The sequence below is a fragment of the Rhinolophus hipposideros genome (genome assembly GCF_964194185.1).
Source record: "Rhinolophus hipposideros genome assembly, chromosome: 2".
Classification (NCBI taxonomy): domain Eukaryota; kingdom Metazoa; phylum Chordata; class Mammalia; order Chiroptera; family Rhinolophidae; genus Rhinolophus; species Rhinolophus hipposideros.
Genome location: NC_138048.1, coordinates 41078042 through 41090837, shown reverse-complemented (window position 1 = coordinate 41090837; position 12796 = coordinate 41078042). Strand labels below are relative to the sequence as shown.

The following is a 12796-nucleotide window of genomic DNA, read 5'->3' as shown; positions in this document are numbered from 1 at the left end:
TCATGCCCTTCAGTAATAGTATTCCAAGCCTTGTTTATACACAGAGACTTTGATTCTATAAACCACCAAGGATGGAAATTCTGATTCAGATATAAGCTCCAAAAGGAGGCCACCCTTTATTATTCAGGTACTCTACCTGAAGGAATTGCTGACTCTTTGTTTATCCTAACAATCAGAGGAGTCTTCCCAATGCTGAACATTATGCAAATAGAAAAGTCTGTAAGAAACTTATTAACTATGGCAGAAGTTATTGGTTATATAAAGCTGCCACTTCAGCTCTAGATGGAATACGGATGAGTCTTAACTCATTGCCAGGGGCAATGGTAGACAATTGCATTGCTCTTTGTTTCTTGTTTGCTAATTATGCTGGTGTCTGCGCCATTGTTAATACTTCTTGAAGTAATGAAACAGGCATGGTAGAATAAGCTATGCATTATCTTACGAAAAAAGCTACTTAACTTTATAAATTTGATCCTCATGACCTATGGTGTTTCTTCTCTTGGCCTGTGTTGGGCAATTGGAGTTCCTGGTTCTGAAGTATCTTATGGGGAATATTAATTGTTACTCTTTTGGTTATAAAGGCTATGATGTTGGTCCATTACATTCTATCTAGATCTTAAATGCTCCTGTGTACCTGCTTTCGTCAGATGATTGCCATGATGATGCAACAATAAAAAAGGTCAAGAAGATCTCACAATATAGTTGATTATAGAGACAACTGGATAATTCCAGAAGATGAAGATCTCTAGCATTCCTTGAATGATCAATTTCTTGCAAGTGAGAGAATAACAACAACAAAAAAAGGGAATGAAAGATTGAATATTCAAACAGACAATGGCTACATCACATATAGCAATAGATTTTTTTTAAAATTTATTTATTGGGGTGACAATTGTTAATGAAATTACATAATTTCAGGTGTACAATTCCGTATTACATCATCAATAAATCCCATTGTGTGTTCGCCACCCAGAGTCAGTTGTCCTTCCATCACTAAATATTTGATCCCCCTTACCCTCATCTCCCTCCCCCCAACCCCCTTACCCTCTGGTAACCACTAAACTATTGTCTGTGTCTATGAGTTCTTGTTTCTCATTTGTTTGTCTTGTTTTTAGTTTATATGCCACATATCAGTGAAATCATAGGGTTCTCTGCTTTTTCTGTCTGACTTATTTCGCTTAGCATTATATTCTCAAGATCCATCCATGTTGTCACAAATGTTCCTATATCATCTTTCCTTAACGATATAGCAATAGAATTTGACCTGCAGTCTCTGTTGCAATCAGTTCAGGAAGCCAAACCATATCAGCATAGAATGGTCATAATTTCATCAGGACTGAAAGCTTTCCTATTTTTTTGTCCTTCACAACATATGATCAAAGAGCCATATGATTTACAACCCAATTTAGGTATTTTTACATTTAAAAAATCAGAAAATATAAAAGGTATGATTTGTCTCATACTAGTACTCAAGATAAATCATTCCAATATTTTTTTAAAAATCAATATAATAAAAAATATAAGTAGTTGTGGAAACAAAAACTACCGATACTGAGAATATTTATTCAGAGGTTGACATAGGAAGGATTTCAGCTACCTCTACTTGCATTTGGTAGTGACTCAAAAACAGGAGGGATATGGAAAGGTTTACAGTGAAATAAATGGAAGGCTTCAGAAATACTCCAATCAGAAGTTGGATTGGGGAAGATGTATGTGGGCTAAGTAGAAGCACCTTATGGTTTGGGGGGCATATCTGGCTCATATTTGGACCACCCAGAGAAAGCTAAATAATCAGCTTTCTTGAGGTTTAGTTGACACATAGCAAACCACACATATCTAAAACATAAATATCACCTGTATTATATATACGTGCCATGAAACCATTACCTGTATATCCATCCTCTTTAAAGTTTCCTTCTTTCTTTAAATCACTCTCCTATTTCCTCCCTGCTTTCTTTCCATTCCCAAGCAAATATTGTCCTGTTTTCTGTCACTATATTAGATTTCATTTTCTAAAATCTTATATAAATGGACTCACATAGCATGCACTCTTTTTTTTTTTGTGGCTTTTTTCGCTTAATATAATTAATTATTTTGTTAGATGAGTTTTGCTAAGAGTTTTTATATCTATATTCATGTGCGATATTGGTCTGTAGTTTTCTTTTCTGGTAATGCCTCTCTCTGGTTTAGGTATCAGGGTAGTTCTGGCCTCATAGAGTGAGTTGAGAAGTATTTCCTACTCTTTAATTTTTTTGAAAGCGTGTAGAATTGGCAATATTTCTTCCCCCAATGTTTGGTAGAATTCACCCTTGAAGCTATCTGGGTCTATAGGATTTTTTTGTGTTTGTGTGTGTGGGAAGGTTTATTTTATTTTATTTTATTTTATTTTATTTTATTTTATTTTATTTTATTTTATTTTATTTTTGTCTTTTTTAAATTGCAATGTTAATTTCTTTACTAGATATGGGGCTATTTAGGTTATTTTTTTTTCTTGAGAAATCTTTTTAATTTATGCCTTTCAAGGAATTTGTCCATTTTAGCTATGTTGTCAAATTTATTGCCATAAAGTTGTCCAAAATATTATATTATTCTTTTGGTATCTGTAGAATCTGTCATTTCTCATTTTTGATATTGGTAATTTATATGATAAATTTAACCTGATCAATTCGTTTAGAGGTTTATCAATTTAATTAATTTCTTTCTTTAAAAAAATTAAAGTTTATTGGGGTGTCAAATGGTTAGTAAAGTTACGTAGGTTTCAGGTGTACAATTCTGTAATACATCACCTATATATCACATTTTGTGTTCACCACCCAGGGTTAGTTCTCCTTCCATCACCATATATTTGATCCCTTTTACCCTCATCTTTAATTTAATTAATTTCAAAGATTCAGCTATTAGTTTCATTGGTTTTCTGTTTCTTGCTTTTATATTTTTTGAATCAGCTTTAATCTTCATTATTTATTTTTCTCCTTCTTACTTTGAATTTAACCTGCTCTTCTTTATCTAATTTCTAGAGTAGAAGCCGAGGTCATTGATTTGAGACCTTCTTTTCTAATGTAAGTTTTTAGTGCTATGAGTTTCTCTCAAAGTACTACAGTCAGTTACATTCCACAAATTTTGATATATTTTCATTTTCATTCAGTTCAAAATATATTCTATTTTCGGTTTTGATTAATGACTTGTTTAGAAGTGTGTTATTTTTTCTGCAAATGTGGTGGTATTTGCCAGGAATCATTATGTTATTGATTTCTAATTTAATTACATTGTGGTCAGAGAACATATCTAGTATGACTTGAATCCTTTGAATTTATTGAAACTTGTTTTATGATTCAGATTATTGTCCATCTTGCTAAAAGTTCTGCATATACTTGAGAAGCATGTGTATTCTGATGGTTGTGAGTAGTATTCTATAAATGTCAATCAGGTCAAGATGGTTGATAGTGTCATTCAAGTCTATTATAACCTTGCTGATTTTCACAATACCTGTATTATAAATTATTCAAGGAGGGGCATTGAAATTTCTGACTATAACTGTAGAATTTTCATTTCATATTGCAGTTCTATCAGTTTTTGCTTCATTTATTTTGAAGCTGTTTAGGATTATTACATACTTTTGATTTAATGTCCCATTTACCATCATAAAATGATCTTTTTATTGCAGGTAATATTTTTCACTCTAAAATCTGTTTCATCTAATATTGATAAAGCCATTCCAACTGATGTTAGCATGATATATCTTTTTCTATCCTTGTACTTTAAACTTACTAGTGTTTTTAAATTTAACGTGTGTTTTTTCTCATAGGCAGTAATTTAAAAAATCCAATCTGACAATCTCTGCCTTTCCTCAAAGTATTCAGGTCATTTACATTTAATGTAATAATTAATATGAATTTATCACCTTGCTATTTGTTTTCTACTTCTCTCATCTGTTTCCTTTTAGCCCCTTTTTTGGCTAATTTTGGATTAATCAAGTATTTTTATCTTTTTTGTAATATCTCTTTTAACTATAACTCATTATTTTAGTGATGGCTTTAGGGTTTATAGTACACATCTTTAACTTTCACAATTTACCTTCAAATAATATTATATTAGGTTGGTGAAAAAGTAATTGTGGTTTTTGCAATTATTTTTAACCTTTTAAACTGCAATTACTTTTGCACCAAGCTAAAAACACATCAGGGATAGTATAAGAACCTTACAATAATATGCTTCCATTTCTCTTCTCTAGCCTTTATGCTATTATTGCCATGCATTTTACTTCTACATATATTATAAACCTCACAATACATTTTAATGATATTTGTTTAACTAGTCCATTATCTTTTAAAAATATTTAAATAAGAAAAATAATCTTATATATTTACCGCTATAGCTATTTCTAGTGCTCTTCATTGTGTAGATCCAGATTTCCATCTGATATCATTTTCTTTTGCGTTTGAAATACCGACTTTAACATTTCCCATAATGAGGGTCTGCTGGTGATAAAATCTATTAGTTATATGTGGAAGCATATATATTTCATCCTTATTTAGAAAAATATTTTTGACAGATACAGAATTCCAGGTTGATGGTTTTTTCTTTCTTTCACTACATTTAAGATGTTCTACTGTCTTCTTGCTGGCAATATTTTTAACAAGAAATATGATGTTGTCCTTAGTATTGTTCTTCTGTAATATATTTCCTCTCTGGCCATTTTAAAGATTTTTTCTTTATAACTGATTCTGAGCAATTTGATTATTATGTGTGTGTGTTACATGATGTTGAGTTGGCTCCGACTCCTGAAGACCCAATTAATTAATGATGTCCCCAATGTCCCATCCTCAACAGCCTTGATCAGCTCCTGTAGATTCATTCCTATGACTTCTTCTATGGAGTCAATTCATCGCATATTGGTCTTCCTCTTTTCCTGCTGCCTTCTAGATCATTATTATTACTTGATGTAATGTTCTTCATGTTTCTTATGTCTGGGTTTTTTTGAACTTCTGGAAGGCAAATTTCTGGGTAAATATACTGAAAGGACAATTGAAATAGTGATGGGAGTTTATGGGAGCAATCTCTTGAGATTGCTGCAATGTTGTCAATGAAGTAGGAAGCAAGATCCCCGGTTGAGACTGAGCATAGAGGAAGATATTTGGGGCATGAGGAAAGGTGTAAAGTTGTCCTCTAGGAAGATAGGAGAATCAATGAAGCAGGGAGCTGTAATACGGTCTTCAGGCTGCTTGAAGGGCCCACTTAAAATTAGTGATCATGAATTTAAAGTCTGCATGGTTGAGTGTTTTCCTTCTTCCAGTTTCAGCGTCAAGGGTGCTGACAGTAAGTACAATGTTGGGAAGGCCCAGATTGTGGTTTTGCCAAGTGTTACAGTAACTCAGAGAGGGATAGGGAGTCGAGGATATGTGCTGGGGATGCTTGTACTGACCGACCATTGAATATATCTACATCAAACTTCCTCAGTCAGAGTGGAAAACATTAGAAGTTTGTTTTTTGTTTTCCAGCCTATTAGCACAGCCTCCCTTACACCAAGCTCCCTCCGTTCCATGAACTCCACACATACTGGTCTTTTTCCCATCCCTTGCACTTGCCACACACCTTTGCATATGTGGCTCCCCCTGCAGGGGTACTCTACCCTTCCCTGGTAGCTTACTCATCCCTGCTTTTCAGCTTTTCTAGAATTCAAATATTCTTATAAGCTTAGTATCTAGTTAGTATGCCTACTTCTTAACACATGTCACAGTTTTAATTTTACATTTGTGTCATTGATAGCTGTTTGCTACTAGGCAGTAAGCTTTCTGTGGAGAGGGACCTTGTCTGTTTTTAGACCCCAATTGGACCTAGCATAGTCTCTGGCACACTCGTAGGTGGTAATAAACATTTTTAAATAAATAAATGGAGGTGAAAGCAAGAAAGTGTGATGTGTGAAGATTGGTGTGGAGAGTTAACATCTTCCACGAGAAACTGGCTAACGCTACATGCCTACCCTCCAAAGTTTCGCCTGGGACCCAAGTAGGACCCACACGAGCCTTTGAATCGCAGAGCCCACGCCAGACTTCGGGCGGCACCTGCGCACTGGCCATCCCGGATGTACGCAAAGGAGTGGGCGGGGCTCCCGTAACCTAGGCAACATCCCGGAAGCGGCGCGCTGCGTCAACCTGTGGCGGTTCCGGATCCTGAAGTTTTAGTCGTGGTGGAGGCAACAGTTGGGAGCAGGCCAGGCAGGTTGTAATGAGGGGCCAGAGTCCTGTAGCCTTCAGCCCCACCGAGCTAGGGACCGGGCTACTGTGCGGGGAGAACCGTGGCGGCGTCTGTCTGTTCCGTGGGGAGCCAAGCACCTGGGTGGAGCAGCCTTACTACAGAAAGCGCACCCGCGACTCTGTTTTGAATGTGTGTGCGTGTCAGGGTGCGTGTCTGCGTGTGTTTATGCCTACCGCGTGCCCCCTAGGAGCACCTGAGTGTGCGCGTCGTCGCCGCTTTCGAGCGCTTACGCACAGAGCTGGAAACTGGGGGGACCCGTTTGTGGCTTCCAAGGAGTTTCTAGTCCAGCTGGAGAAGGACAGGGAGGGTCACTGCAGTCGGTTGGATGGTGAGGAAGGGGTTTATCAGGAGGGGCCCCTTGGATGAGTTTTGAGGAGTGAGGGGGAGTTCACCCCGTGGAGACGACAGTCAGAAAGGGTGTCCAAGCAGACCGCAAAGAATGGTTGGCCCTGTATGGGAAGGCGAGAGCTTTCCTAAAGTGTGGGGGGCGGGAGGGGGGGGAAGACTGGAAAGAAGGGTCAGCCCGGCCACACGGGGGGGAAGAGGGCGGCGGAGAAGATTAGGGTGCCACGCTGAGGTGGATTCCTCAGCCATTAAAACCTTTTGACTTGTTCTCTAGCCGTTTATTTGGGTAGGATTGATTGAGGGGACGGTGTTTGGAGAGAAATCTTGTTTCCCTTTGATCAGTTGTCCCCTAGCCAGAGTGCGTTTGCTAAATCCCATCAGAACTCTCCTTGCTTAAAAGCCTTCAGCGGCTTCCTGTAGGTCTTCAGGGCAGTGTTCAAGTTGCTGTGGCTCGCAGCATCTCGCCTCTGACCCTTTTGTTTTAATCCTCCTTCTAGCCTCTCGTCATCTCAAACCTTTGTTAGTCAAACTGAAACTATCACACCGTTTGTAAATGCCTCCCCGACCCACCATTCTTTCCCCCACTTCTGACTTTTTGTTCATACTTTAGCTCTCAACTTAAACACTTTTGGGAGAATTCGAGGGAATTTTGTGTAGAGTGAGTTAGGTATTTCCTTGACACTGAATTTACTTCCTGCCTTCCCCTTTTTATTGCAATTACTGTTCATTGTGGTCCCACACACTCTAAGCTTTACGAGGGTTCAGACTATTTACTTTCTTGCTGTATCTGGTGCTTGGCTCTTGGCGTGTGCTTTCAAAATATTTGTTGAAATAATACGTGGATGATGAAGAGAGTGAGCGAATAAGTGAAAGGAAGATCAATTAGGAGAAATAATGAGAGCCCAGACAAAGTGATAGAAATGAGAGAGGTATTTCAGGGAAAGAATACATAGATTCTGGTATCTGATTGGCTATGAGACAAGGAAGGGAAGGTGGTGCTAAAATTTTAAACTGGAGCCACTAGAAGGATGGTAATGCCAGCTGAATTCAGCAGTTACTGATGAAGCCAATTATGTATCAGGAACTAGAAGTTGGCAGGGAGGGGGAACGTGGGTCATAAGCTGTATTTTGACTACTGTATTTGAGATATTTGGGAGATATGTACAGAATGCAGTTGGAAATGAACATTTGGTGTTTTGAGGAAAGGTGTGAATCCTTGATTCAGGACTCATTTCATAGTGTGTTTGTGTGCTCAATGCCTTCATAACTTTGCTCACTTGAGTGGGTGAGATCAGTGAGGGAAGATATGAACTCTCCCTTGGTGGAGATGTGAACTCCCTGTTGGTATGTGGTAGACTCAGAAACATAGGATGAAGAGAGAGTGTGTCCAGTGGAAAGACAAGAGGACTGGGATAGAACTGGATAAAGATCCCTGATTGTGTGGTATGTGAGGAGGGACCAACAGAGCCTACAAAAAAAAAAAGGAGAAAAGAATAGGAGCGAAACCAGGAGAAAGTATCATGGAATCCAAGGGAGGGGAGACTTTCAGGAGTGGGAGTCTGTAGAGCTGGAAGGGCCTGAGAAATAAGAAAAGACCAATAATTTTAGCAATTAGAAAGCTACTAGTAGTTTAGATTTTCTCCAACTAGGCCTAGATTTTCTAATTTTATTACTTGACTCCTTAGCACTGTAAACCATCAGAATATCTCTACAGTGTTACATGTGAGCATGTGAACTATAGCTCTTTTATGATAACCTGGTTTCTATAAGGGAGTCATCTTAGAGTAGCCACAGCTAGCTTTGCTGGGCTCAATTGAAGTGGGGAAAAAGAAAAGGTAACAGTTGTTTACTGCCTTAGTCCATTTGGGCTGCTATAACAAAATACCGGAGACTGGGTGGCTCATACACAACAGAAATTTATTTCTCCCAGTTCTGGGGGCTGGAAGTCCAAAATCAAGTTGCCGGCATGTTCATGTTCTGGTGAGGGGTCTCTTCCTGGTTCATAACTGGCACCTTTTTGCTCTCTCCATATAGCAGAAGGGGTAGGGATCTCTCTGGAGCCTCTACTAAGACACTAATCCCATTCATGAAGCCCCCTTCCAAAGGCCCCAATTCTCAAAGGTCCTACCTCCTGATACCGTCATCTTTGGAGGTTAGGATTCAACATATAAATGTTGAAAGAACACATTCAGACTATAACATATGCCTTCATTTAACCACTGCTTTTTAAAATTACATAAAATGGTTTCTTTGGATATTGCATTCTTTTATGTGAAAATTGATAACTTCATAGTCACACAAATAATACTCATGAATTTGACCAATTGTTTATATTAATTTCTATATCTCTTTGCTTAAGAAAATCTCTTTTGTTTGGATGCATTGTATTTACCATCAGAAGTCACCATTAGTGTACAAATAGTTATCAAAAAACACTGTTCTTTATGAATTTTTGATACTATATCGACAGCCTCACCAATGAAAGAAACAAGTAGATGGGCCTTTTGACTGCTCCTAAGTTTTTACATACTTCATATTCATAGTTGGTCAGGATTAAGGCTGGTGGAATTTCAGCCTCTAAATAAATATAATATTTTCAATAATATAACTTGAAATGAATTTTGTTTGTAACATGGGCTCATTGTGGAAAGTTTGGAAAATATAGAACTAACCAGAGATAACTCAATATTAGCCATGTTTTCTAGGAGGCGCATTGTAATGAGTCAGTCAGACCTGGTTTTGAGTGTCAGCTCCCAGCACTGGCCATTATTATTACTGTGACTTTGAGCAATATACTTAATCTCTCTAAGCCCCATTTTTCTCACTTGGGAAAGAGGATTAATAGTTGTTACTGCCATCATCATCATTAATCCTTAAACAGAATTGAGTATTTAGTAGGCGAAGGTTCTAAGCACCTTATGTATTTGATTAGTTCCATTTTATAGTTATTGGCAAAGCCAGAATGTAAACCCAGACTGTCTGGTTTCAGACTCTTCTCTTAACCACTGTGCTGTATTGTCTCTGAAGAAAGTATGTGCTTCAGAAGGTTGTGGGATTAAACGTGAAGCTCTTAGCATAGTTAAGTACTTAGTAATAACGTATGTATATTAACATCATTGAGAATATACTCTACATGCAGCCCTGTATTCAGCTTTTTACACTTTTTGTGTATTTTCCTGTCTTCAGTATCCTTTTAATATAATTTTAATGGATGTATCATAATTCAAATACATTTACTGACATTTTATGATTCTCTTGTTTCTGCAGCATAAATGAAATGGTTAAAGAGTAAAAACATTAGAAACCTATTTTGAGTAACTTATCTAATTAGTTTCTATCTAATTCCAGAACATTTTTATCACCCCCAAAAGAAATCCGGTGTCCATTATCAGTCACTCTCTATTCCCTCCTCCCTTCAGACCCTGCCAACTACTAATCTATTTAATGTCTCTATGGATTTGTCTTTTCTGGATATTTCTTGTAAATCATATAACATATGGCCTTTGGTGTCTGGCTTCTTTCTCTTAGCATACTATTCTTTAGGTTCATCTATGTTATAGCATATATCAGTACTTCATTCCTTTTATTGCCAAATAATATTTCATTGTATGCATATACCATATTTCATTTATCCACCAGCTGGTGAACATTTTGGATGTTTCCGTTTTTTGTCTGTTAAGAATAATGCTACTGTAAACATTCATGTACAAGTTTTTGTGTGGACATACGTTTTCATTTCTCTTTTGTATTTATCTAGCACTTGAATTGCTGGGTCATGTGATAACTCTGTGTTTAACTTTTTCTGGAACTGCGAAAATGTTTTACAAAGTGGCTACGCCATTTTACATTCCCACTAGCAATATGTGAAGATTCCAATTTTTCCACATTCTTGCCAATGCTTGTTTCCATCTTTTTGATTATAGAAATATTCTAGTGAGTGTGAGGTGGTATCTCGTTGTGATTTTGATTTGCATTTCCCTAAGGACCAATGATTTTGAGCATCTTTTCCTGTGCTTTTTCATATTGGTCATTTGTAGTATCTTTTTTGGAGAAATGTCTATTCAAATCCCTTAGCCATTTCAAAAATGGATCATTTGTGTTTTTATTGGTGAGTTGTAAGAGTTCTTTATATATTCTGGATACAAGTCCCTTATGAGATATGTGATTTGCAAATATTTTCTCCCATTCTTTTACCTGTCTTTTCATTTTCTTGTTGATGTCCTTTGAAGCACAAAACTTTTTAATTTTGATGGGGTCCAGTTTACTTTTTCGTTTGTTACGTGTCTTTTAGTGTCACGTCTAAGAAACCATTGCTTAACCTAAGGTTCATGAAGATTAATGTTCATGTTTTCTTCTAGGTGTTTTGTACTTTGAGCTCTTACATTTAAGTCTGTGGTTCATTTTAAGTAACTTTTATATATGTTGTGATGTAGGGGGCCTACTTCATTCTTTTTCATAAGGATATCCAATTGTTCCAGCACCATTTACTGAAAAGCTGTTCTTTCCCCAGTGAATTGTTTCTTGGCACCCTTGTTGAATATAAGTTGACCATAAAAGTACTGGTTTGTTTCGGACTTCTATTTCATTGCATATCTTTTAAAATGGTATTTATGGTTCTTGCACTTACTGTGTGACCTTCACAGTTGGTTAATTCTTTGTCCATTATATCTCTCATCTTTAGAATGAGTAATAAACAGTAAGCATTTCATGGGGTTATTGTGAAGATTAAAGGAGATATGTGGGAAGAGTTTAGAATAGTACTGGATTATAGAAGCACTCAGTGTGTGTTAGCTAATGCCGTCATTACCACTGCCACTGTCACCCACGGTCACCATGATCAGTGGCATCATTAGCATCATCATCAAACTTAAATGTTATTTTCTAAGTTGTATGTGATTTATCTCCTTTGCTGGATTGTAAACCCTGAAGTTAGATACTGTGTTTAACGAGTAAATGTGATTGATAAGCGTTAGATAGGACAGACAGCAAAGAGGACTGAGGGCAAACACTTGAGAAACACTTGGATTCAGGCATCTTTATTGCAGTAGACTAAATGATTTTTTAAAAATTGTTCTTAAGGAGAATAGTAGAATCTTTGTTTTAGGATAATTTTGGAGTAAGGGGGTTAGCTGGAAATTTCTGTTATTATTTAGATGTGTAAAGTAGTTCTAGAATAGCAGTCATGTATATTTGTTGCGTTAGAATATGTAGACATATGTATATATGTCTTCTAGTGTTTAGGGACTATGAGTCCTTTTCCTATTTTGTATAATGCTTACTCTAGTGTCTGTAGCATTGCCATTTTAAGAGTGCTGAGCAAATATTGGCAATTTCCGAATTCTAGTTTAGTATCAGTAATCACCCCCATTTGGTACTGTGTGAAAAATATACTAGAAGTGGTATAATTCATTTGTGCTTTAAAATTTAGCCACCTTTATTTAAGGTAAGCACATATGTATCTGGTAGTGATTTGAGTGTTAAAGTGCTTAAAAAAGAACTTTAAGAGCAATTCTCTTTTGCCCTCCTCCTTTTGCATTCATACTGTTAGTATGTGACTGACATTTTCTAGGTTAATTGTGAATTTATATAATTGATGGCAAAGCTTATGATTACTATCCTAGCGCTCTGCTTTAGGTCATAATTTCTGCATTCGTAGAGTTTCTAATTAAATAAATATACATGGTATTGCTTTGAAACCCCTTTTATCATAGTTATCAGTATCAATTTTTTATTGCGAAGTGAAAGAACCAAGTATTTTGGTAGCCTGCTCCTTTCATTATGCTTAAGTTTTTCTTCTGATGTTTTAAAATTTAGTTTCCTAGATCCCTTTTTCCCTCTCTGTTGATGCCTAATCATGAGTTTTATATTTTAAAATTTTGATATGATTATTATTCCTAGATGTCTTTAGTCAGAGTGAATCGTTACAGTCCCCGGGGAGGAGGAAGGAAAGCACTGAAAGTAAAGAAGAAGAAATCATCAGTGAAGCAAGAATGGGATGTAAGTCGAGGTGGTATACTTGGCAATGGAACAGTTCTCCAAGGAATGGTGCTGGTTGCCCCAAACAGTGCGCTGGATGGGGCTAAGTGTGTAATGGGGTGGGATGGGTTTCCAGGCATGTTACATCCTATGTCTTGAGGGAAGAGCAGCACCCTTTTGTGTTTTTTTTTTTTTAGAATACATGTGTTGAGGCTGTAAC

General features: G+C 36.9%; 1 protein-coding gene across 4 annotated transcripts in view; it reads left to right on the top strand.

The window, feature by feature from the left end:
• The first annotated feature begins 6118 nt into the window (after window positions 1-6118).
• SPICE1 (spindle and centriole associated protein 1) overlaps window positions 6119-12796 on the top strand; it is a 47162-nt gene continuing 40484 nt past the window's right edge. Inside the window, exons 1-2 of one of the 4 annotated variants that reach the window (XM_081080371.1) lie at window positions 6119-6219; window positions 12499-12597. In XM_081080371.1, coding sequence (XP_080936497.1) covers window positions 12499-12597 — 99 coding nt within the window. In that variant the 5' untranslated portion in view covers window positions 6119-6219. Of the gene's footprint in view, window positions 6401-12498; window positions 12598-12796 lie in introns of all 4 variants that reach the window. The other 3 variants (XM_081080373.1, XM_081080370.1, XM_081080372.1) reach the window with 3 other exon arrangements.